The sequence below is a fragment of the Drosophila bipectinata genome, chromosome XR (assembly GCF_030179905.1).
Source record: "Drosophila bipectinata strain 14024-0381.07 chromosome XR, DbipHiC1v2, whole genome shotgun sequence".
Lineage (NCBI taxonomy): Eukaryota > Metazoa > Arthropoda > Insecta > Diptera > Drosophilidae > Drosophila > Drosophila bipectinata.
This window is the reverse complement of record NC_091735.1, coordinates 24,656,146-24,684,056: the sequence shown is the minus strand read 5'-3', so window position 1 is coordinate 24,684,056 and position 27,911 is coordinate 24,656,146. Positions and strand designations below refer to the sequence as shown.

Genomic DNA, 27,911 nt, shown 5'->3' with positions numbered 1-27,911 from the left:
TAAGAAATTGCTTTTTTTCTATTATTAAATATTTTTAAAGAAAAACATTTAAAAATTTTTATAAAATTATAAAATATAAAACATTTATTTTCTTCTAAAAAATGAACTCAAAAACAAAAAAAACGATATGATACACGATACTATCTCACTTTTCTCTTAAAGTCTTTCTCTTTTTCTCTCTCTCTCTCTTAAAACTCTCTTTAACCCTTTTTCACTCTTTAAAAACCTCTTTAATTACGCAAATAAATTACGTTTTTCATAAAACAGCAATTAAAACACACAGTTAGCTGCCAAAATTCCTTACCAAAATTGCTTTTGTAATGATGTTGGTAGGCTTGCATGTTAGTGTTATTGTTGCCGTTGTTGTTGCTGTTGTTGCCATTGTTGCTGTGATGACCATAATGATGGCCATTATTGTTGCTATGATTATTATTGTTGTTAAGACCACCATTGGCATTATTGGCGCCACCACCATTGGCAGCACCATGATGGCTAAGATTATGCATTTTTGATGGAATCCGATACCCGGACTCGTAATGTTTATACTGATTGTAGGTGAATCGCATTTTGATGGATTGTACTCTTTGTTCCCCTTTTGGTTTTAGTTTAATTTATTATTTATTATTATTAAATAAAGTTTTTGCTTTTTTAACTTATTACTATGGCTTTTTTGTGTTTAGTTTTTTTTTATTAAATTATTAATTCATTGAAGGTTAAATTTTCTTTTTATTATTTCACTCTTTCTACTCTCTCCTCGAGTTCTCTTCGTTCTCTTTTTGGGATAAGTGCTTTTTTGAATAAAATTTCTTATTTTTTCAGGCATAGATTTTATTTTGTTTTTTTATTTGGTAATTATAGTTGGCACATTAAATTGTTTCCTTGTTTGTTTTCTAATTTAATTGATTAGGTTTTTGTTTTGCTTTTTCTTTTTTGGCATTTCAATGGATTTTTTGCTTTGTACATTTGTTGTTTTGACGATTTTGTTTGTTTTTTTTTAAGTTTTGTTATTTATTTCTTTATTTTTGTATTTTTTGGTTGAATAAATGTTTTTACAATAAATACAGTTGCGTTTTTTTTTTATCTGCCTTTTTTTGGTAAAAAAATAAAGAAAGAAAATAGATTAAGTCACCGCAGGCACAGGTTAAAAAAAAAATCGCTCTTGAAACGCTTCACAATCGCGCCTAAAACGCGCGCGATATAAACGCTGTTAAAACGCTCTAGAAACGCCCGTAAAACGCTCTGCTAATAAAATTTACATTTCTGCTGCGTTTTTTCTCATTTTTTGTTTTGTTTTGGCCATTCGCCTTCTGTGTTTTTTTTTTGTATTTATTTATATGGTTGTTTATTTTAATTTGTTCTTTTTTATAGAAATCAAGAAAAAAAAGAATGTTGTTTTTCATAAACTCCGGACTTTTAAGTTCAAAGTCCAGTCCTCAAGAAATACATAAAAACAAAACAAAACAAAATAATTTAAGGGACTTGGTATAATAATCTTTAGATTTTAGTGCATTATTCTTTTCCTTTTTCCCTTAAAAAAAAATAAAACAAAAAAACTGGATTTATTTCTGCTGGTTGAGAAACTGAAACACCTTGAAAGGTTTTTTAGCTCCTTGGGTTGCTTCCTCGTTTTCGTTTTTTTTTCTTTTTCTTTTTTTTACGGTTTTACAGTTACAGGAAGAAACGCGGAAAAAAAAATTGAACGAATTTACAAGTTGAACAGGTTCCTTGATATTTTTTCCTGTTCTATAGGACAAGAGTCTTCTGCCTTTTACTTTTTCGATAGGAATTTTTTTCGTATTTTTTTTAAATCGATTTTTTTTTGTTTTTAAACCCGACAAGGTCTTGGCAAATTCCTTTGGTCGATGTCCTTATTGGTAAAAAAAAAAAATGTATCAAGTATTGATTTTAGAAAAAAAAAATTCTTTATAGCTAAAGGGTATTTTTTTAATTACCGAATTAAAAGGGGATATTAAAGCATAAACATAATATTCTTCAATATTCAATATTGTTAGCTTTAATATACCGTGTTTTTATTAATTTCTTGGCTTTAGAAAAATATTTTTTTTTATAATTTCATAAAAAATATTCCTAAAATCATTTTTTAACCATACAATTTTTTTCTATTTTTCTTTTAAATTCTTCTCTCAGTGCATTTTGGATGTTTTTGGTGGCTAATCGAGAGACATTGGACAGCAAACTCGATGCGGTGACACAGATAATTGTGTTAGCACCGCCCGAGTGCCCCGCCCCCTTCTATATACTGCTGCTACGCCTCCCCCGGGGCTTGTCCAAAACTTTAAACGGCCTCTGGCTTTTTCAACGTGGTTTCTCGATCGGTATTTATTTTTTTTTTAGATTTTTTTTTTGACAATCAAATGCCAAGGCAAGTTCTTGGCTTGATTAAATGCTAATTGAAATTGTACGGTTGTTATTTTATCAGCAATCTTTATAAATATATATGTATATATATATATAAAAATTAAATTACATATTACAAATGTACACAAGTCAAGTGTCGTTGCTTTTGTGACAAAAAAAAAAAATAAAATCATGATCTTGTTTCATTGACCCACATTATACGTGTAATAAACGATCAGAACTTGGCCTGATCTTATCTGTTTTCAGACTCCGATTCGAATCCGATTCAAATCGTTATTTTAATTTTTTTTTCGTACAGGAAACAACATTCAACGGGTAATTGTTGTATTTTTATTTTCAAGTTTATTTGCTTGAATCGAAAGTTTTTGTTTTTGCAGAAAGTGGATATTTGCTAATAATAGCATTTCTTCGTTAAAAAAAAAAACGAAATTTGGGAATTTCAGGAAATGGAATTTTGTAAACAAAACATGAAACTATTTTTGCCAATTATATTAAACAGACTAAATCAATTTGCTAATAATAGCATTTCTTCGTTAAAAAAAAAAAACGAAATTTGGGAATTTCAGGAAATGGAATTTTGTAAACAAAACATGAAACTATTTTTGCCAATTATATTAAACAGACTAAATCAATTAAAAACGAAAAACCCTCGAAAGAAATATTATTTATAGACACTTGAATAATTTAATTTTTTTTTTCACATTTTTTTTCTTCTATTGGGTTTTTCTTGATTGGTTAATTTTGTTGTAAACAAAACTCTTTTTTTTTTACGTCTTAGAGTTTTGCGGGGGAATCACAAACCGAAAATGAATATATTTTTAAGTTTATTTTAATTTCTTGTTTATATTTATTGATTTTTTTTTTGGAGATTCTCGACAGTTCCCCGGGGATTTTGGGGTTCCGGTTCGGATCAGATCGTTGTGGTCTGTGGGTCTCGGATAGAGCGACTGGAACTGACTTATAGATGGGGGGACTGTGTCCGCAGACCCAGGTTGCCCCCTTCCCTCCCAACCACTGCCTTGGCTCCTCACCTCCCTGGCCGAAAGGCGATAAGATAAACCCGCCACTGAGAGAATTGTTCCAAATAATTAAAGATTCTAATTTTAAGGATTTAAAATTAAAGAATTAAAAAAAGCGCCAAAATATCTAACTTGTCTAAAAATTATATTTCCAACTATTCTAAAATTTTTATTTTATTGCCCATTTGTTATTTAATTTTTTAAGCTTAAACACCAGGCCCGCTTTAAATATCCCGCAAATTTTTTAATTTAGAAGTTTTAATATTTTTTTTTAACACACACACCACTTTTTTTTTTTAAACAAAACAAAAAATGTAGAAAAAACAGGCAGAAAATTAAGTGCGAAACGGCCGGAGAGTTAGTTAGAGAACCGTAAACTGTAACCCGTAATCGGAATTGGAATCGGATTCGGATTTGGAATTGAAATTGAAATCAAATCGAGCGACGACGGACGAGGCGATGCGAACACTTACGCTGAGATCGATGAACTAAAAAATGTAAAATCCCAAAAGAACGACATACACTGCAATGATGCCTCTGATGCTGGCTATATCAGAGCCAGAGAGCCACAGCTCAACACACACACAGAGAGAGAGCCCTGGCCAGCATGGAGTGGAGTGGGAGTGGGAGTGGAAGCCAAAGCTGAGAGAGAAGAAGGTGGTGGTGCGCCGCCAATGGGAGAGCTCACGCAGGCAAGGCAACCGGAGCAACAAGTGTACGCGTGGCCGAAAAATGACGACAACGTTTAATTGATTTCAATGTATGTGTGAGCAGAGCGCGCGCGCCTATTATTATTATTGTTGTTTTTGTTCTTCTTCTTCGCACTGATTGCAAACGCAAATTGATAAAGCAACTTGGGGAGAGAGTGGTTAAGTGGAAGTAGTTCGTTATGGCTGCATCTTACTCCCTCCCACCCAGCAGAGAGCAATTGAAATCAATATCACAACAGATCGGCAAAAAAGAAAACAAAAAAAGAAAGAGGAAGGAAGGCTGCGGGCCCTGCAAACTGCGCTACGGCTGCGGCTGCGCTTTTCTCACTTTATCTCTCTCTCTCAAACACCGGTTTAGTTAGACTCTCTCTTATGCTTAGAGCCGCCGCTGCGTATGCGCATTGTTTTAGGGTGGACCATAAATAAATATATTTGTCAGAGCCCAGTTACGATTAAATTTAAATATTTAATTGATTAATTAAAGATTAATTATTATTATATTAATTATAAGATATTTTCTTAATTAAAAATCAAAACCAAAAATATCACTTATACGCATGTAACTTATTTCATACATTTTCGTTTCAACCACTTTTCAATTAATTTGAGTTTATCAAGAACCAACCTAATGTGCGTATGTTCATTTCAGTATGTGTGTGTGAGTGTGTGCGGCTTTAGTGCCAGTGCGTGGCTGTCAATTAACACTAGACAGCACACGTTCGGCTTTGCGGTCAATTGCAGACAGTCAGGGCCAGTCTACAGAATGGAATGCCAACATACAATCACTGATAAGTGGACAGAAAAAAAAACTAACAAAAAAAATATAAGCACTCAGAGAAATAGCAAAGTTAATAGACTTTAAAAATTTTCAATCAAAAATTTATAAGAAAATAATAATATAATAGATAACAATAATAGGTAATGTATAATAAAATTATTTTTCGCAGTGTACTTTTTTTTTGTCAATTTCTCGTTTTAGCAGAAAAAAAAATGTTTATTTGGCAAGTGTGACCAAAAAAGGCAAATTTTAACACCAATTTATAATTAATTTAATTGCGTTGATTAAATATGTCTGTTCACTGGATTTAAATTTTTTTTTTTAAAGAATTTTCTTTTGCTATTCGAAAGATAAAAATCTATCTTTTTTTCGTCCACATTCTTGGCAAGTGTCACTCTCGGAAACGCTATTAAAATCTAGCATAACGGTGCATTTTTCGAAATTCGTTTGCCCCAAATTTGGTCACACCACAGTCACGCGTATCGAGGGGGGCCCGGTGGGGTGGGGAGGGGATTAAACACGGTAGGTGTGAGGTGTATATTGTGGGGTGTGGGGTGGCCACATGTCGCGCGATCTCTCAGCTGAGCAGACCAGCTGTAAAATAGAGAGCGAGACTATAGAGAGTGTGATAGTGAAAAAGAGTAAACTGGAGAGCATCTATTGGGGCACTGGAAATACAGAGAGAGAAACGAATAATGCACGAATGATAGCCGAAGGTATGATCGTGCCGACGACAATAGCAAATGGCGTTAATTTCTTATTGGTTGCTGTTGTTCCGATGGCGGGACAATGGGTTAAAATATTCATTTACATGTAACTATTTTTTTGTTTATAGAAAAAACTAAATAAATAATTTAACTTTTAAGAAAAAACAGCTTAAACAAAAAATTGTATTTATATATTTTATAAGAGAAGAAAGAAAACTATTATATAACTAGAAGTTGTCTTATTTCCCTCTTCCCTTATAATTTATATTTAATTCTATTTATTTTTACACTTTGTGCCCCACTGTACCTCTTTTCTGGGCGGCTGATAAAAGCAACAACTGTAACAGTAACAAAATAAACACAGCATACAACACATGTAAATTGTCAACGTCGACGTCACTAACGAAAAGCAGCAGCGGCAGCAGCAGCCGCAGCAAACGCCAACAGCGACGCTAGCTGAGCAAAGAGAGCACGCGCACACCTCAATCCGGTGTTATCACAACCACAACAACAACAACATTACCAACAACTAAAAACGTCAAATGATGATAGTTTTTTTTTTTTTCGGCGGCGTAGCATTGAAAATTAACAAATGGACTGGATGAAAATAAAAAGGGGGAGGGGTGGGGTGGATTTGAGTGCGAAGGGGAGACGAAGAGGAGAGGAAGAAGAAATAGAGGGAGCGTGTGTGCCAGCGAAGGTAACACACAAATACAGGCAAACAATAATGCGTATACGCAACGTTGACGCCCATTTATTTTCAATATTATTATTATTTTCCTTTTTTTTTTGCATATCAGGATTTTGCGTTAGTTATCAGAAGAAATGAAAGTAATAAAAAAATATGTATTTATTGGATATCAATTATATGAATTTATGTTAACAATTTTTGAATTATTTTTAATAAAAAGGCCTAAAAGCTAAGCCCAAAATGGTATAATAGGGTTTCTTAGAACAGAAATAATGTTATCAAATATTTACATTTCATTTTTACGCAAAAACTTCATTTGATTTTCTAAATTAAGAGCTAAGAGCCAATCAGAGAATTTTTTTTTTAAAGGAAAGGTACATTTTTAGGACCTTAAAATAATAAATAAAAAAATACATACATAAAAATAAGTAAATAAGAGTCTATTATGAATGAAAGTGAAACATTATGAAAAATAATCTTTAAGAGCAAAATATATTTTGATTTTAATCAAATTTGAAATAAAATGTTCGACATTTTGAGATAGGTTTTTAGATAACTTTTGAGATAAAAAGACAGAATTGCAGAAGTTTACTTTTAACCATTTCTTGACTTCATAATAGTTCATAATTTAATAATTTTACTAAATTTTAATTCTTATTATCCCTATAAATTTCACTTTAATATTCCCATAATTTATCCCCCCCTAGATTTTTTCTGTCATTTGCATTCGGAAGCTGGAAAAATTCCAAAACAAATGAAACATCGTATAAATAATTATAGAAGACAATTGCTCCTGCGGGTCAAGCAACTATAGTTATTGTTTTTGCTCTATTTTTTTAATGGTTAATTGTACCGATGCAGGTGATGAAACAAAAGTACAATAAACCGTATTAATAAGTACAGGTTGTAACCTTGAACCTTGACAAATATACCCCAAGTAAGTTGCTTTTTTTTGCGTTTTCGCTTGGCTATGATATTGTTTTGTAGTTGTTGGCTAGTGATCTTAGCTAAGGTCGCCACGCACTAAAAAGTAGGGTATAATATAATACATTCATCGGAACAACAACAACAATCAGCAAAAACACAACAAGCTGGAAATACATGAGATGTAATAATAATCATCATCATCATGATGATGGTTGGGGTGGGGAGGGGTCTTTGGGTAGGAGGGGGCGAGGGGTAATATTGTCAACGAACAAAATGTTATAAATTATACATAGCCCGAGTGACAAATGTGCGCAACGACCATTAAAAATGTTGAGTATTATTAATTAAATTTCGACACGGATCGAGGAAAAGTCCAATACAACCGATTTTAGATGAAAATTTTAGATTAAAGAAAATACTCATTGTTTTATTTAGTAGTTTTTTAATGATATTTAATAATATTAGTAATAAAATATTAATAACTATAGGAAGATCCTTCAGACCTTAGGCCTATGTTTCAAAATTCACTAAATCATTTTAATAAAAATACTAATTTAATAATGCTAACTGTTCTTTAGTAGTATTTACCCAATCTTCAATTTTAGTTAAAGGTCCCAACCTTCAGGCCTCGAAAATACCAAAAATTCTTAAGATTTCCCAACTTTCTCTACCATAATGAACCACACTGTCTTCTATGTTTTCCTATATATTTAATTTAATTTTTTTCGATTGGCACTCTAATTAGTGTGGTCAACGAAAATGATTAAATTATTTTCAAACCATATTTTTTTTTATTTATTTTTTTTTTTTGCGTCTTCATTTTAGCCAATCAAAAATCTCGGCCAAAAACACCTCACCATAACAATAAAATAAAAAAAAATCGAATTTAAAAGGCGGTATGCGGTTAAGGTACAAAATAAAAAAAATAAATATAACAAATATATATTTGTTTTTTTTTTCACATTCAACGGATGCTGTACATTATGTATATGGGATCGGATCATATCAGATATATCGCAGAGACACCAACCGATACATGCGTAGCCCAATATCTTAATCATGTTAAATACTTAATCACGATCTCTGACGATTTATTTCATATCGATTAACGCCGGTTTCGTTTCTTCCCTTTTTTTCCCTTTATATATATATATATTTTTTTTAACTTGCGACGCCACGACAAACCGCTAATAAAATTGGTAAACAAAATGCGAGAGAAGTAACGAACCAAACCGAACCCATACTTTGCGTCAAAAAATAAATATCATTTTTGTGGTTAAAGAATTTTCGGTTTTTTAAGAACAACAACGAAAAATTACTGTTTGTATGACTGTTGTAAATATTTATACATTATGTTTTTTTTTTCTAATTTTTGCAAAATCATTTCTTTTTTTTGCTAAAAATTTGTGTTTCTATTCGAGGTAAACAGTTTTTTTTTTTTCAAGAAACTTTACTATGTTTTATACAGCAATAAAAGAGGAGCAAAAAAAAAAAAGAAACTAAAACACCAGACACGAAATGTTATTGAAAATGCCTTTTTTTATTAGCCAGCTTCTGGCTGCCAGAGGATCGTAAAAAAAAGGCAAAATCAACATCAACAGACTGAACCAAAAATTGTTATTCCTTGTTGCACGTACCATACGAGACTTACGATTTAAAATAACAACAATAACAATAGAAACAATGAACTTCAAAAGCAACTCAGACGCACAACAATAATCATTGAAAAGCGTTTAGTGTTGTTTCGCGTTTTTTATGCTTTAATTTGCTTCAAATTTTGTTGTAATTGTTGTTTGCTGCCTTTTTGATTTAATTATAGACAAAATGGCCTGGGCAACGGCCAGCACAGCCAGCCCAAAATCAGGCAAAAAAGCGCGTCAAAATATCACGCATACGCCGCATTGGTCGGCTCGCGATCTCAGCTGTTAAGCGCATGCTCTCTCGGCCAGAAAAGAAATAAAAAAAAAAAACACAATACAGTGACCAACCCGGCCGCTAACGGGGCTATAACAGTAGCTCTGTAGATTAGCAGCTCTGATTTCTTTATCCAGACAATGTTAGCCTGTTCATTATTATTATTTTTAACAGCATTTCGACAGCCCGGCTCTGAATCATTTTTATGGCCCGCTGAAGATAAGCAGATGCTTCTGACCCTTTTTCTTAAATAATTTAAATATTACTTAGTGGATATTTGGTGTAAACAGATGAGGATTTACAAAGTGTGCATAATTAATTTATTTTATAAAAAGTGCCCTCCTCCTCGATTCTCAAAGGTAGCACCTAAGTAGCCGTTAGAAGCCATACAAAAATAAATAAAAAATACAAAATATACTAAAAAGTAAAATACTATAAAATAAAGACAAAAATTATAAAAATAAGAGCGCCTTCCTCCTCGATTCTCATAAGGAGCACTTAAGCAGCCCTTAAAAACCATACAAAAATACTAATAAGTAAAATAATATAAAATAATGAAAACAATTATAAAATCAATAGGGCCTTCCTCCTCGATTCTCATAAGGAGCAGCTAAGCTGCCCTCTAAATAAATTAATAAAAAATTAATATACTTTAAATTAATATGAAAAATACTATATTTTTGTTGAAAACAATAGGCCTTTCTTCCTCGCTTCTCAAAATAAATTTAAAAACTCTAAATTTCTATTCATTAAATAAAGATATTTTTAAAAGGATGTTCACCATCGAAAAAAGTTTAAAAAATGTATTAAAATGCAAACCTAAATGCATTTTAATAGAAATGATTATATTTTAATAGAAAGTATAAATTATACCAATTTTAATTACTTTTGGATTCAAAATAATTTTTTTTAAATAAAAAGAACACTTTACAAACTTCACTTCACTTAGAATTATACTTTTTTAAAACATACCTCCTAAGCAACTATTTATGATAATTTAGGCACAATATCTCTATCAAGTGTTTCCAATTAAATAAATTATTTGAAAAATTATTTGTAGGAAAGCCCTGCACTTGAGAATTCCCACCCTGTTCGATCAGTAATCTTTTTTTCGACCCTAGCTTCCTCTTCTTTGGCCACTTAATGGGAATCATTGCGCGTGTCTCCTAATCACCAGTTTCTTTTCTTAGATTATGCAAAAAAAAAAATAATAATAATATTTATAGGAAGAAGAAAAAAAAACTCTTGAATAATAATAATAAAAGAACCGACTGGTCACAGACAGTTGGCGATAAAATCGTGGAACCAATTTGCTGGACAGGGAGCAGGCCAAAAATAAAAAATAGAAAAAAATCTACTAGCAACAGCCCCAAGGTACTCCCTCATTTTATAAGTACTTAACCTTGCTACGAAAAAAAAATATAAAAAAAAAAAAGAGATCGTCTACTAGGCTGACGGTTTTCTAATATCAAACACCTAATGCCATACCCCCTACGCACACACGGAGAGAAAATGAGAGCCACTAAGAGAGATTGGCAATGCTGATAAACATTTGAAAAAATAATGTTCGCCACCCGAGTTTTGGCTTATGTTGTCATTTATTTTTATACGGTTCATATTTTCAACTTCCGGGGGGATATGCACACAAAGAAATTGTACACAGCAAGAAAAAGTTGGCTGTATCAGTAATTGATTAATTGAAGCTCAAAGAAAAAACATAGATATTTAAAATTAATAGAAAGTTAAAGGTTAATTTTGCTATTGGAGAAAAAAACAAGGTAAATATTTATTTTATGGATTTTTCCAATATAGAATTTATTGATTCAAATTCTATCATAAAATAAAATAGTAAAAATAATAAAATAAAATAATTTTCACTTTTTAATAAAATTTTTTCTTCATAGTCCATTGATTGCCTTTTTAAGAGCATTTATGTTTTAAACATCCAAAGCTTGGCATTAGATAATCGAAAAACTCTTATAATCCTTAAATTTTTCGATAATTAATCGATATATTCGATTTTTGAAAAAGTCCTTATAGAAGCATTGCGTTTGGAAGTCCTTTTTAGAAGCATTTTTATTGACTTCCTAGGCAAAAACGTATTTTTAATCGCTTTTTGCGAAGCATTTCTTTTAAATCCATAAATAAAAACTCTTCATCTTATCGATCAATAATCGAAACACTCTAATCGATAATGTATCGATTTTTTCGATTATTATTATAATATTTTCTTTTATAAATTAATAAAAATAAAATCTTTTCAGACATCATTTTTGGCAAAGTGTATTCTTATTTTTGGATAGATGAATATTATGATAGATGTGGGTGGTGGTTGGTGGGTGGTTGGAGGGCTAAGATAGATGTTAGCCTGGCATCACGTGGATGGGCTGGGCATTCTGATAAGAGAGGAGGAGCATGACAACACAGGTCCCCCTTACACCCCCCCCCCCTCCTGTTTATTTTCGCGCTCTCTCTCTCTGTTTTAGAGGCCTTCCATCCGACTTGAAGTCACAGAAGTCGCCAGTAATGTTGATTATCGCGTCATGCTGCCGCACTACTTTAATCATATGTAAATGGGCCACGCCCACTGGCCGCCCCCCAGCGGCTTTAGACGATTGATCAAAGTTATAGAATCGACAATCAAGAGTCAAGAATCGAGAATCGACAATCAAGAGGAAAACAAACGGTAATAGAGCTGCGAAAGATGAAATGTAATTTGCATTTGCGCGTTAAATTGATTAGCATAGAGGCTAGTTAGAGGGGAATCACTCTAAACAAAAAATAAGGGCATTCATTTGATTATTATTTTCACATTTGTCTCTATGGATATCCATTCCACGTGTATTTAATTTTCGAATAATATTTGTTAAACTTAACTTATTAACTTATTTGCTTATGGTTTCTTTCCAGGAACTTTACAAAAAAAATATAGGCTTTGTAGAAATAATAAAAAACTAGAAAGAAATCTTAAAAATGAAAGTTACTTTGAATAAAAATTACTTTTTTTTTTTGTAAGAAATAATCACAAACAAAGTTGGTCACACTTCTTGGGAATATCTTGAAAAATGTTCTTAATTTCAAGGAAGCTCTTGAGAAATCTATTAAAACCAACAAACTTGGTCACACTTCTTGGGGGTGTGACCAGAACCCTTCGAAAAACCTTAAACTTGAGGTATTTTCTTTAAAAATCTCCAACCAACATAAAAAAAGAAAGAAAATAAAAAACAAAGTATGTATAGTAAATGAATCGAGAACAAAATAAATTGCTGTTAATTGAGGTATTTGTGTTTGGTTTGGCTTGTCGTGCGTTTTCATCAAATCGTACACCCGAGCGATATGATGGTATGTTAGATGACTAAACCCCTCGGCAATGTCACGAAATGCGCTAAATAATAAATAATTTTCTTTAGAGCCCATCCCCCCCTGTGGCTCACCTTTTTTTTTGGTGGGGGCCGTCTCTCTCTCTCTCTCTCTATTGCCTTTCTTGTTATCTCTTTCAAATTTTTAACTTGGCGCTTTTTTTTCTTCATTCTAGTGCTTTTGCGATTTATTATTGTTTTTGTTTACACACCTTAGCATATAATTTGCGTAAAAAAAATAGAAAAACAGACAACTCTTCATAATTTGTGGCGTGAAAAATAAGGCCCAGGAAGGCCTTGGAAAGTGTTCATAATTTTTGAGAATATTTTACATTCCAATTGAAAAAAAATACCAAAAATATTAAGGAGACTATAGATATAATTGATACACATATTCATATTTTTTGGTATCAATTCTACCCTATTTTCAATGAATGAAAAATACATTTATGAATGAAATCGCAGTAGCTGTTTTTATAAAAAAAATTGTGCCTTTTGAATAATTATATGATTGATGATCAAAACAAAAACAAACAGACCAAAAATAATCTAAAACTCAAAAGTAATCAGAAAAGGAAAGAGAGAAAGAAAGAGAGAGATAGCTGTGATCGAACACATCGCTCGGCACGCGCCTCTCACGTGACTTTGGACCAAAACAAAAGCCACCGAGAGCCCAAGTAATCGGGGTGAATAAACAACAACAACAATAAATAAAACACAAAATCATAATAATAAAATAAAAACAAAAACAATACAAGTCCAGTTCAGTCCAATCAAAAGTACTTTGTGAGATGCTGGAACTGACTGGCTGGCTACTGGAATCTCAATCAGAGTCGCTCTGTTAGAAGTGAATTGCAATCTTCGTCATAGTTATCACGTTGAATAAAAAATATATACACACATCTATACATACATATATATAGTTTTTTTTCTTTTTTTTTTATAGAATTTGTATTTCTATTTGGCATTTGCCGAAAAATCGAGAGAATCGCCCCGAAAACGACGACAGCAACTGCCGCCAAACGTGAAAAGTAAACAAAATCTTATCAGACAACACACCGCTCACGCCCAGCTCATAAAGATACACACTAATACCATAGCATAACAGACACTGAGATACACTAACACTCAGGCCACATAGATACAAAACAACACAACAAACACAAATGCAAATACAGAGATCATAGGTGTGCGCCGTACATTGGACGTCTGCGCTCGCGAATTTCACAATACGAAGCGAAAAAGCAACAAAACCAACAACAAAAGGAGGTGTAACAACGAACTGAAGGATACCCTTTAAATTTAGAGTCTTTAGGTGTTTAAAGAAAAATGTCTAATATTTTTAAGGCTTTATAAAGATTTATTTGGGATACATTTTAGCTTCTATAGCTTCTTTTTAAAGAAATTTAAGAAACAAAAATTAAAAACAAAGCCTTTTAATGGTGTCTTCCAAATATTATTCTTCTAATTTTATTTATTCTTCTTAAAAATTATAAAAAAAAAATATAAAAGTAAATTATTATACTTTATAGAATAAAAAATAGGTATAGGAGCCCCTTTTCGTGAACTAAGATCTTTGCTTATTTTTTTTGTTTTAAAATTTAAAAAAAATCATTTTAAAAACATTTTTAAATCAACAACTAGACTAACTACTAATTTGAAAGATATTTTTAAACCTTTAACTTCAATATCTTTATTTTTAAAATTATCAATATATATATTTTAAAGAGTATTTCCCTAGTCTATCAATTAAAAAAAAAACACCTCCCGAAAAAAATGTCAGAGGCCTTTTTGCGATTTGCCGAAAAAATCACAAAATCACAACAAAAAGAACAAAAAAATGTAGAAATAAATAACTAATTGCATGGGCTTTTGTCTGATCGGGTGTACATGTTATATATGGGTCTTGATGGGTTGTGTCTCGATCGTTAAACTCCGGCCGCAGACTGTCTGGAAGAGGAAGAGCCAGAGCCCCAAGACGGCAAAGAAAAAGCAAAGCAAAAGCAAAAGAAAAAAAAAAAACAAATAAAATAAAAGCAAAAACGTAATCAAAATGCGAACTACTTTTCAGAGATCTGAATCTGATGCGATCTGGTTTGGTTTGGTTCGTATTCGGATTCGGATTCGTTACGTTTCCAATTCCAAGACTTTTAGCAAAGATCCCAATTATCTTGTGTACAACTCTCTATAGTACTACTGTGACGGGGGCGGGTATGTAAACACTATTATAATATCCCATATACTGAGATCTCTCTCTAAGATCTTATTTAAGAACCCCCTATGATGATGTTACACACGCGACACGTGTATGAAGTGTACACGACCGACAGAGGTCGCTTGCTATTATTATTTTTTATTTTTTAATTTATAAACCCACGCGCTCAAGGCGGAGCATAAATTTATAATCTCTTACATAAAAATGATAAATACAAAAGCCAAATATTTACGCAAGGCAGCAACAAAAAAAAACACAGAAACAGGCTGAAAACTAAAGAAAACAGGTAAGTTTTCTTTGAAAAAAAAAAAAAATTGAGTCTTTTTTATCAAGCAGGTGTCAAGAGGTGTGTTTTTAAAAATTTTAAATAAAAATAGTGAAGAAATTAAATATAATAATTTAATAAAGAAAAATGATAGATGAACTAAATTTTTTTTTTAAATATTATTACATAGCAGGGATTTTCTTTTTAAAAAATTAGATTATTTTTTCATTTTTTTTTGTATTTTTTTTCATCATAACCAGCTATGCAAATGAGCTATTTAACTCACATTTGCACTTGTTATGTGTTGGTATTTTTATTATTTAGACAGTTTGGGCCTATTCATATTCAAATTAAGCCATTTTCGACTCATGTGAGATTTTTAGATGCTGCTCTGTTGGAGGACAACGGACGACGGACGTCGAACGACCCTTCTTCTTAAAAGCCGGAAAAACTCATACATCAATCCACTTCAATTGTTCAATATCTGTTATTCCCTTTTTTTTCGTTAAATTGTATTACTTAGTTTCGAAGTGAATGGAACGAAAAACGTTCGTTTAGCACTTAAATAATAAAAGCAAATAGGCAAACACTAATTTCAAATGCGTTTTTCTGGCTCAGTGTCGCCACCCACACAAAAAAAAAAAACAAAATTAAATAAAAATTTACAGACACACGAAAACAGCATCCTAGCGCCATGCCAAACGCCATGCCCCGTTTTTCTTTTAAAAATCCAGAAAATAATGGGTTTAAAATATGTCTAAATATAGATTTAAGTGAGTAATATTGGTAATAGATTTTTTAAAAATGTATGCTTTAAAAATATTTCTAAGATTTGCTTATAATTTTAGATTTATCGATTAAAATTGAAACTTTATTAAAAAGAATTAGTTATCGATTAAGTAAACAATTTAGTAACTTACGTAAAAACCTTGTAATTAAACTTTAATGATTATTATCTATTAAATTTTAGATTTTAAGTTAAAAAATTAGTTATCGATTATCTCTCGATATTATATTTCTGCTTGAAATGTTCCTTTACCGATTATTTTCCAATATTTTTCCATTTATTTTTCCATTTCCATGGGGCTTTATAGATTCTTCATCTTTTATTGAAACGATTATTTATCGATTACTTGATTTCTTTCAAATTTCAACCAAACAACTTAACTTTCAACTTAACAGTTCAGTTACTTATAAAATAAGCTTATAATGAGTTTTTAACATTGATTGTTCGATTATATTCTAATACCTCTATGAAAATCGATTATTTTATTTTCTTAGAATTCTGTCTAGAATTCATAGAATATATCATAAAATTCAACTAAAATATCCTTTATATCCAACCATATCCTTTAAAATAAACAAAAAAAACCCTCTCTTAAAAAAATAAAAAAAAATCATCGATTTCAGGATTAATATATTTATTTGTTTAAAAGATTTCTTGCTTATAAAAATGTGCATAAAAAATCCCCCCCTCAAAAAGAAACTTTGCCCAAAATTTACTTAGGTTACCATTTCTTGGGTGCCCTCGAGTGTTTATCAAACACCACACTCCCCACTTAATATTTGCCGAAGGCTTGGACCCCTACCCAGTTAGAAAAAAAAAAAAAGAAAACAATAATTGTCTATTATATTTGGGGCTCGTCAACCGCCAAAAGAGCCAGAGCCCAACCGAGACCCGCAAAGAAAAAAACAAGTCGCACACAACACAACACACACAGCTCCCTCCCAATGTACACAAATAATTTGGATGATTTGTATCTGTCCAAAGTGCAAAAAAAAAATAAGAAAAAAAGATACGAAAAAAAAGAACTAAGTTGTGCTATGGCGCGGTGAAATTCAGGCATATTATTACCTTATATGTATATCAGACAGGTGAGAATATCACATTGGGGAATGGCATTTCCGTGTTTCTTTAATAAAACAAAAATATTTGCCATTTTAGTTTGAATAATAGAACCTAAAGATTCTTAAGTATTTTTACTTTATTTTCCAAAAATATTTATAAGAAAACATAAATCTGATCTTGAAAGAAGCCTTTTAATTTCTTTCAATTTTTTTTTTCTTTTTTTTTTGTGTCAGGAATGTTGCTAAAATGTTGTTTAAATCACGTTCTTGATATGGACTTTGATTTTACAAGTGTACAGATAAAATATACCAACAATACACCTACAGAAAAATAATAACAAAACCACAATAACTAGAGCCACAGCCAGGCCTTTTTTTTTTGGTGCTGCAAGTTATCATTTCTTCTTCATTTCGCATTTTTTTTTTGTTTTTAATTTTTGGAGCTTTGTTTGTTGTTGTTTTGATTTCTATTTGGGTTTCACGACACCCCAGAAGAGTTCAAGGCCAGCGAATTGGTAAGACAGACAGTCAGATATTACAAATATTCATGAAGAAAAAAAAAATACGAAAAAGAAAGCAGAAAGAGCTACGTAAAAAAGTAGGATGTGATTAGGAAATTCGTAATTAAAAAAAAGATATTATCAGCATGTTAGAGTATATTCATACCCGGTACTTGTAGATTAAAAAGAATGGAAAGGGAAAAATATATTTTTAACAATATATGTTGGCATAATAATATCTATTAGAAGAAAATCAATAATAATCATTACCGGTACTTCTAAAGATATTATAGCTATTCCTTCTTCTAATAATACCATTAGACACATTATAGAAGACATTTTTTTAGGAAGAATTAGAAAAAGAATTTATAGAAAGAAAAAATACTACTATGAAAAGACTAAAGAATAGAAATATTTATTTTATTAAAATAATTCATGCCCAGTACTGCAATTATTAGCTATTATGGCTATGTATTACTTCTGTTTCTTATAAAGATATGCGGGGTATTATAGAGTAGTAGTGGTATAACCTATTTATACCCAGTACTTATTAATTAGAAAGATCCAAATAGAAAGTCATTTCAAAATCGACACCGTGTTCTATAATTTTCTTTTTAAGTAATTTTCTAAAAAAAAAATAAAATAGATCTACAGGAAATATGTATAGTACCAGGTATCATATAGCAAGTAGTTAATATTTAGTAACTAGGCCAACAATAAAAAAAAAAAAAAAAAAGCCTCTTCATTTATGTATTTATTTTTGGTGAAAATTAAAGACCAATATTTACGATTTATACGTTTTGAACAAAAACCGAAAAAAATAATAATAAAATTGACAGTTTCGCACTGACTGGTGTCTCGCCGTCGTTGATTATTATAATTCATAAATTAATAAACATTCGCGGCTCTGTGTCGATTGGTGCCAGTTGCTGGCGTCACAAAAAATAAAAATAAAAAAAACAAAACAGTCAATTTTTGGGCTCTTATACCAAAAAAAATAAGAGGTCTTTAGCCTGACAATATTTTAATAAAAAAAAATTATAACATTTTTTTTAGAAGAATTTCTGAATGCTCTATCTATAGCCTTTCTTATGGAATTATCCATTGAAATGGAAAATATTGGAATTACCTTTCAACATCGATATAACCTGTCGAATAATTTATTAATTTTAATATTAAATCATTAATGGGGTTAATTTTTTTTGTTTTTTTTTTTTTTTTTTTGACTCATATAATCTACAGTTATAGAAGCTTGGATCATTTATCATCTGGAATTTCCTACCAAGTCCAAGCCAGAAGGTATTTCTCATAGAGTATTGGCCAGACTTCTAATTATAAGCGATCTGCATAACAAATAAATTGCTTACAATAATTTCCATTCCTGAAAAAAATAACAACAAATAATTGTAAAGAAAAAAAAAATTAATTCTTAACCCATTGGGACTGGGGGGACTCACTAGAATGACGACAGCCAGCGAGACCGGTAATGCTCACATACGTCACAGCCAGAGCAGGAGAAAAGTTTTTCACTTTGCGGCATTTCCGGACTACCCCCTACAATGCACTGTTAGAAAATATTTCTAAAAAAAAATCATATATGAGATTTAAAATGGTAGATGGCTTTATAAATACGAAAACCTTATAGGAATTAAAAGCGAACACTTGACAAAAAATATAGTTTTAAATAAGTCTATTGGGTTATCGATAATAATCGATAGAAATAAAATTAATAGAACGTGGTGTGGATAATAGATGTGGTTTAATCGATAAAAATCGATAGAAAATCACCTCAAAAAACAGGGTTGTATTTTTAAGTGATAAACTCTAAAGTATCTCTATAGTTTAATCGAAAAATCTAAATTAATTTTAAAGTATCTTTTAAATAGATATTGAGTATTTTATCGATAAAAATCGTTAGAAATCATTTTAATTATAGGTTGCCTTTTAAACCGATAAATTGCAAATTGTGACTATATTTTTATCGAAAAATGGACAGAAATCTTGAGGAAACTTATGAGAAAAGCCAAAAAAATGCATAAATCGTTCATAAATATGTATGTAAAAACAAAAACTTTATTTAAAGCATAGATTTTAGCTCTTTAAAACAAGATTGCGCAGACCTTTTGATATATTATCGATTTATTATCTTTTTTCAAACTTAATATGAAATCTTATATATTTTACCTTTAAAAATGGATAATAAATCGATAATATTTCGGAAAAAACCTATTGAATAAAAAATCCTTTTAAAGAACTAAGAAATCCTAGCCCATAAAAACTAAAGATTTTTAAACGATAAACCTTTTAAGAAGTAGAAGTTTAAGCTCCTATAAAATAAAACATTTTTCATTTAATTTTGAGAAACTGGAACCCTTTCTTAGCCCTGTTTTTCGGCCAGTGTACGTTACAGCCAATTGAGTTCAGTAATAGACGGGTGTTGGAGAGCTCCCCCTAGGCAAAAGGGGGTCTCGGAGGGTTAAAGGGGAAAAACTAGGGAAGCCGGCCCCTGTTCTAGATCAATTTTCCAAGAAACACTTTGCGTTTGGACCTTAGACAATTGCATTATTGTTTTTGTTGTTGCTTTTGTTTTTGAATTTGTTTTTTTTATGGTTTTCAAAGTTGCAATGGAATAATCTAGCAAACGTAATGGAATTTAATGTCATATAACAAGTCAGAGGATCAATAGAGGATCATCATGAAATAGGAATACTATAGCTAGTGATTCATAAATACTATTAAGCTCACGAGACTAGTCTTATGATTAATAAAAATTAATCATAATCATCATCAAGGCTAACAATAATAACTTAATTATGGGAAAAGGCACAAAGGAAATCACAAGAATATTCTTGAAAAATACCAATCTGAAAACTGGATTTTACAAATAATTGCAATAATATCTATTAATATAAACTATTAATATTTCTATTATTATTTTTTCTCTAGAATTTAAATTAAAGCCCACTAAGAAAAAAGAGTCCTCTACTGTGACTCATTTTCATTCAAAATACATACGTACTGATATACTGGCATTGCCCAGTGTATTACTGTATCCACACTGATACAAACGATTTCATTTCGATTTTTGGTTCGAAAAATTATGGAACCATAAACGCTCTCTCTGATTGCATTTTATTGTCTCCTGGCAACACAACACAAAAAAAATAACGAAAAAACGTTGAAAAACACCGAAATATTTAATGGGGGTACCAGTGATATAAATTTTGGAGCCAAACTTATCGGCCCGTATGACTGGCATTACAATATCGTTATATGGTCGGCTTTAAAAAGGGTTTATTTCACAAAACAATCAAGGCGCTAACCTGTAATGTACGGTGGGGCTTTTGAAAAAAAAAATAAAAATAAACTAGAAAAAGATAAAATTTAAATCAAAAATTTGTATATAAATCTGATGAGATGATATATATTATAGTTATAATACTAAAAGCTTAAAAGCTAAAAATACCAAGGAATAGATATAAATAAAATACATTAAAGCCAAAGAAATACTAAACGATATACCCTTGCGGTTAAGATTGGATAAATATCGCAAATATCACATAAAAAAGGCCGATCCTTCCTAGAACTTTCCCTATAGGGCCCTCAGCGATGACTATATCTTCCCCAATTCTCATCCGATTCTCAAGCGGAGTACCTTAAACGATTTCTGGATCGATTTCTGGACCATCCTGCATCAGAATCCCGAGACAAAATATTTTTCATATTTTTTGTTCATTTTTCCTGATGGGACCCCTTGAAAATGGTGTTTTTCCCTATAGGGCCCACTGCGATGGCTATATCTTCCCCAATTCTTATCCGATTCTCAAGCGGAGTACCTTAAACGATTTGTAGATCGATTTGCCACCATTCTGCATCAAAATCCTGAGAAAAAATATTTTTTCGATTTTTTGTCCATTTTTCCTGATGGGACCCCTTGAAAATGGTGTTTTTCCCTATAGCGCCCACTGCGATGGCTATATCTTCCCCAATTCTTATCCGATTCTCAAGCGGAGTACCTTAAACGATTTGTATATCGATTCTCCACCATTCTGCATCAAAACCCTAAGACAAAATATTTTTTCGATTTTTTGTCCATTTTTCCTGATGGGACCCCTTGAAAATGGGGTTTTTCCCTATAGGGCCCACTGCGATGGCTATATCTTCCCCAATTCTTATCCGATTCTCAAGCGGAGTACCTTAAACGATTTGTAGATCGATTTGCCACCATTCTGCATCAAAATCCTGAGAAAAAATATTTTTTCGATTTTTTGTCCATTTTTCCTGATGGGACCCCTTGAAAATGGGGTTTTCCCCTATAGGGCCCACTGCGCTGGCTATATCTTCCCCAATTCTCATCCGATTCTCAAGCGGAGTACCTTAAACGATTTCTGGATCGATTTGCTACCATTCTGCATCAAAATCCTGAGACAAAATATTTTTTCGATATTTTGTCCATTTTTTCTTGAAAATGGCGCTTTCCCCTATATGGCCCACAACGATTTTCTTCTATGTATTTATTTTATTATTTCTTTTATTGTTTTATTCATAATTTTTTTTAGTTTTTAATTTATTTATTTTTTATTCGCTTCTTTTATTTTCTTGGCTTTTAAATATAATTTTCCCTGCCACCACATCGATAAAGAATTAATATTTTTGGCTTAATTTGTGAACAACCTACTTCCTGCTTGGCTTGCTCAGCAAACAATTTCACAAAATAATATCAATCAATAAAAAATAATTCATATAATAAAAAAACAAACAAAACATAAAGCAAAAAAAAAAAGAAGTCAAAAAAGAAATACGTCAGAAAACACAAAAACAAATTTAATCATTTTGTTTTGAACGAAAAGTTTTATTTGAATGATGCATCGGCATTGGGACAGTGATGAACTTGCTACCCCTACCCGGCTACCCGGCCGCCCCTCTTCCTCTTGCACCACCCCCCGAAAACCACGCCTCTTGGCCCAAACCCCCCTGATTTAATCAAATATGTGTGTGCGTGTTTCGTCGGCTGGCTGGCGTCGCAATAACAAAATAATTGAGGTGGGTTCGCAAAAATAAAAAAAAAAACAATAAAAAAAAGGAACAAATAAACAGAAAAAAAATGTTGGTAACAAAAAATAAAAATTTATATATTTAAATAATAATAAAATAAAATAAAAATGAAATAATTTTAATAAAAAAAAACTAAGAAAAATGTTAGAATTATTTATTTTTAAATCCCAACGAGCCTAAATAGATTGGTTAAAAAAAGCTGTTTAAATATTTAAAACACTTGAACTCTTTAAAAAATAAAAAACAAATAATTTGTCTCTTAAAAGAGGACTAAAAATGTATTAACTTTTAACTGATTAACATTGAATACTTAATTGTTTTCTTTTCCTTTCTTTTTTTGGGTGAAAGAGCAGAAAAAGAGAAGGAAAAGAGAAAAAAAGAGCAAGGAGAAATAAAAGAGAACTTAAAGAGAATCAAAAGAGAGAGAAAATTGAGAAAAAAGAGAGAGAAAAGAGAGAGAATTGTTTTCTAAAAATTCAGAAAGAAAACCATTCTTTCTTTTTTTAAACGAAAAGTTAAAAAAAAAACAATTAAATTATAAATACAAGAAATAATAATGTCAAAAAATATTAAATATGCCCTAAGAGAAAGTGTTCGAAACTAAAGAGAGTGAAGAGAATCATAAGAGAACCTAAAAGTAACCAAACTAAAACAACCATCCAATCCAATCATTCATAAATTAATCAAAAATAAATAAAATAATAATAAAAAAAAAACAAATTTGTTGACAAAAAGAGGAAGCCAGAAAAAACTACCATGAAAAAAAAACAAAACAAAAGAACAAATAAAAACTATTGTGGAACATCAATTAAATAGCTTAAATTATTCAAATTATTTTTATTTCTTTTTATTTTTGTTTTAAATGTTCCAGTTTTGACTACTAAAAAAACACTCTAAAAACTATAAAAAATCACAGGCCAAAAAATCTTGTTCTTTTAAAGAAATCACCATATATATTTCTCTCAGTGCACAAACGATGATCATTAACTAATCTAGAGAGCAGAAAATTGTATTGAATTAACCAAAATGTTGGCAGACACACGGAAAGAGACGGCTAGCTGGCGAGCGATAGAGAGGGCAATAATCAAAACAATTGCTGACTCAAATTCCAGTCACGAGACTTTCAAAGGCAATTAACCAAAACAGACAATAAAAACAACAACAGAGAGAGAGAGAGGAGGGGAGGGGAGAGGGGGGTAGGGACACAAGTCAAGAAGATAATAGAGCAGACAAGAGACAAGTGACAAATTACAAAGTCCACTTAATTTGCAGGCAGAAGAATCCTAGGGTTTCCTCCCAGCTGGAGGCTGAAATTAAGACAATTGCATTCCAGGATACGTGCTACAGTGGAGACTCTGTGGAGGGGAAGCTTAAGGGGGCTCTTGGAGGGGGTAAAACTATAAAACTACAAAAATAAATAGAAAAAAAAAAAACTACAAAGAATAAAAGTAAAAAAAAATAATCAAAATATAAGTTTCTTAAAGTGCTTCAGTAAACTCATCTTGAAAAAGGACTCATTTCTCTTTAAAATAAAAAAAGAAGAGTTTCTAGTACACCTTTAAAAATTAATAAAAATAAAAACTATCAAAAATATATAGTATAATGTTCCTCTCTTTTTTATTTTCTAAGAATTCTTATTAGAGTTGCTTTATAAAAAGGCATCCTATAAGTTTTAGGACTATATTTTTAATAAGAAATATAAAATAATAAGTTATTATAAAATTATATCATTGTTTTTGTTTATTTTTTAAGCTTTTAACTGTTAATTTGTACTGAATAGTACCTATTTTTCAAGATAATAGTAAGAAACCCAAAAAAAATCGGAAAACTATAAACCATAGCTTCGAAAGTAGAGCTTTTAAGATTAAAACTTATGTAGGAAACATATCTTCAGATCTGAAAAGTTGTCCAAAGATCCAAGTTCTAAGGACTATATCCCAAGAACCTTCCATGGAAACTCCCATAATAGAGCCTTAACTTCAAGACTAATTATGACAAGAGTCTCTATTTTCCAAGAGTTCCTTTGTGATTTCTTCCAAAAAAGGCAGAATTCTTGCAACATATTATGTACCTCCCATTACCATCCACAGGCACTCCTTCTTACAACAAGGACACTAGACAACGACTAGATTAGTTGTCTGAATAGTGGAGTGGGTGGTAGTGGGTGTTGTGCCTTTTCTCCAGCAGGTGGCGCTCACTAAACGTTGCCAGGCAGTCACCGCCACCGCCACTCCTCGTGCGACCTTGCTGGAAAAACATTCAATTCAATTCGATTATGGGGGCATTAGAAAAAGCAACAGAAGTGGTAGACGAACAAGACCAGCAACCAGCAGCAGTGGCAACAGTGGATCACCAACACCAGAAACCGAACAAACAAACAAATAAATGGCCAAGAGAGCGGAATGAAATGAGACAAGTTGGATGGGCTGGCTGGCTTGGAAACCGAATACTCATCAAACAGCAACAGAAACTGAAGAGTTGGGGCTTCTATATAACCAGGCGGGAAGGAAGGGGGGGCTTAAGTCGAAGAAATGGTCTATCACTATAGACTTTGCAGTTTCGAGTTTATTTCATTTTTTTTTTTTTTAGGAATTAAAGGTTAAACATTGAACTCCAAAATTAAATATATTTACATTTACAGTAAAGACTAATTATAAAGTCTGATGTCTTTTAAATAAATAAAATTATAATATAAGAAGCTCTTACAACTAATTATAAACATTTATAGTTTCTTAATTTTAACATCTTAATCTTGAGTGTCTGTCTTATCGAATGACCTCTGTAATCCAACATGTAAACATACATAATTGTTTTTATGACTGTGTAAGTGTATGCTCGTGTGTATGTGTATGTATTCTTGTAAGCATAAATATACGTGTGTGTGGGTACACGTGCGGCGATTTCAATGTCGCAATGCTTGTGGGGGCCAAATAGTTTTGAACTCTACACGTCTACTAAACTGATATCGATATCAGAAAAAAAAAAACAAAAAATAAATACAAGAAAAAACTACAAAAATAAATAGAAAAAAAAACTACAAAGAATAATAGTTAAAAAAAATAATCAAAATATAAGTTTCTTAAAGTGCTTCAGTAAACTCATCTTGAAAAAGGCCTCATTTCTCTTTAAAATAAAAAAAGAAGAGTTTCTAGTACACCTTTTGGGCAAAAAATGTATCTATTTTTGTTTGTCATCTATTTACAGAATTAATAAAAAAAAAGGCAGAAAAAAAGCCTAAAAAAAGCCATCAAAAACAACAACCAACAAACAAGATAAATTAGAAAAAAAAGAGAAAACATGAACACCAGAAATCTTTGAAAGATCTCCAAAAAAAAAAAAAAAAAGAAACCAAGAAACATTGTTTATCAAAATTATCAGCATTTGATGTTCAATTCAAGTTCAATGCCAGAGACTGGCAATTTTAGTTTTTTTTCTTTTTTTTTATAATTTAGTTAAAAATAAAGCATTTAATTAGAAAGAAATTAGGGGGATATCTCAAAAGTTAAAGGTGAATACATCAGTACCATGTATTAATGATATTTGTTTGAGATTGGTAAGGTAAGAAGGTACCTTTCATATAGAGATCTTTTTTTAATATTAAATTATTCAGATGTTTTATTTACAATATTAATACAACAAATAATATAATTATCATTATAATATATGATAATATATCCTTAGAAATTCCTATACTTCTATATCGTTAATCCTAAAACCCAACAACCTCAATATTTACTTTCTGAGGCACATATTTTATTATTTTTTATTGAAAAACTCTCATGTCTGAACTATATTTTTGGACTTTTGATTAAGAAAGTTTTTATAATAGATTATAAAAGAGGAACAGATCATTATTCTTGAATCTTTGAATCTTCAAAACTGAATAAAAGATCTTAATAGATATATAATTATTATTATATTTTAAAACCTACCCAAAAAACCCTCAAATTATGTTATTTTATTGAAAAAATTCTTAAAATGAGTATAAACTTTGAACGATTTCTTAGAAAACACTTAATAAAAGATCATATTAGACTGATAGACCATTATATTTTGAAACTTTACTTAATAATACCCCTAATTCTGTAGGAAAATAGATCCTAATAGATGGCTAGATATTCAGACTTTGTATCTGAACCCAAAAATACAACGAATTTCCACAAAGATGGTTTCATTTTATAGAAAAGACAGTCCTACCCTAAACAATTGCTCAAGAAAACGTTTATAATAGATCATAATAGATAGATATATCATCATACAGATAGATATCATCATAACTTGTATCATAAAATAAACATATCCCCTCAAAATAGATCAAAATAGATAGATGGATCATCGTATCATGAATCTCAGCTCCATATTCCCACAAAAGGGCTTAAATATATTGATACTTTTGGGCCAAAAAATAATCAAAAATTAAAGAAAAAAAAAACAAGAGCAGTCTTAAAGAGTCATTAGGTAAAAAAAGAGAGAGGTGGGGTGGGGTGGGGTGGAGTGGGGAGGTGAAATTAGTACAAACCTGTTCCGCGGGCCGCGTATGTTGTTGTTGGCTGGATGGACGCTGAACTGGAGCCGGGGCCAAGGGGCAGGGGAAGCGGTACGGAGTTGGGTCCGGTGCCAGCTCCACTGGTTTTTGTGAATTTCAAAAGCATAGTTTTGATCCGTTGTTGTTGTTGTTGTTATTTTGTATTATTTGATTTTTTATTTATATTTTGTTGTTTTTTGTTTTTGTGTAACTTTTGTTGTTATTTTTTTTTTAGGAGAGCTCCGAGCGGGGAGGTGGCGGTGAGAGCGAGAGAGCACGCTAACGGTACAAGTGTCTCCGGGCAATTGGAAGCCCAATATCGAAATCGAAGTGCCCAACGACTGCGACGCAGGCTGCCTGCGTCAATTTGTTGCTATTTTTAGCAACAACAATTTCTCCTCCTTTTTCGCCTCGCGTTCTCCACATCCACACACTCTTTTTGGTTGGGTTTTGGCCTCCTTGCCGCCTTTGCCTTCTTGTCTTCTTATAGCCCCCCCTCCTTGCTACAGCTCTCTCTCTCTCTCTTGAGCTCCCTCTCTATGTGTGTATTGCTGTCGCACTCTGGAATTCCTTGGGAGCTGATACAGCTCCTGGCTACAGCCTGACGTTTTGTTTTATCAATTATATTACAATTACAGATTCGTCTTGCCTCACTCACACACTCGCGCGATCTCATTCACTCGACTCTGGTCGCTCGTGTTGTTGTCTGTTGTTCGTGTGTGGGTGCCCCTCCACATGTGTGTTCGTGTGGGTGCTGGTGTGTGTTCGCTATGGCCAATTGTTTTTGCTTTTGCGATAGCAGCGCTTGCCTTCAACACATACTGTGTTCCACTGTCACTTGCATTCACCGTTCGATTGGTTAATTGTTTAACAATTAATAAACCGTTGCACTTGAAAAAAAACAAAACTATTTTGCGCACTATTTTCGGACGCTGGTGCTTCTTCTTCTTCTCTTTTGCATTCAACTGGTGCGTAGCGCTGCCACTGTTTGCCAATCGATGTCATCTGGCAACACCCAA

The 27,911-nt window shown here is 31.6% G+C and overlaps 1 protein-coding gene across 5 annotated transcripts in view; it reads right to left on the bottom strand.

Moving 5' to 3' along the window:
• NFAT (NFAT nuclear factor) overlaps nucleotides 1-27,859 on the bottom strand; it is a 48,253-nt gene extending 20,394 nt beyond the window's left edge. For 2 of the 5 annotated variants that reach the window (XM_017239119.3, XM_070283118.1), the window contains exon 1: nucleotides 305-642. In XM_017239119.3, the coding sequence (XP_017094608.2) occupies nucleotides 305-566 (262 nt within the window). In that variant the 5' untranslated portion in view covers nucleotides 567-642. Of the gene's footprint in view, nucleotides 1-304; nucleotides 643-26,886 lie in introns of those variants that run through there. The other 3 variants (XM_017239120.3, XM_017239122.3, XM_017239121.3) reach the window with 3 other exon arrangements.
• Nucleotides 27,860-27,911: the final 52 nt, after the last annotated feature.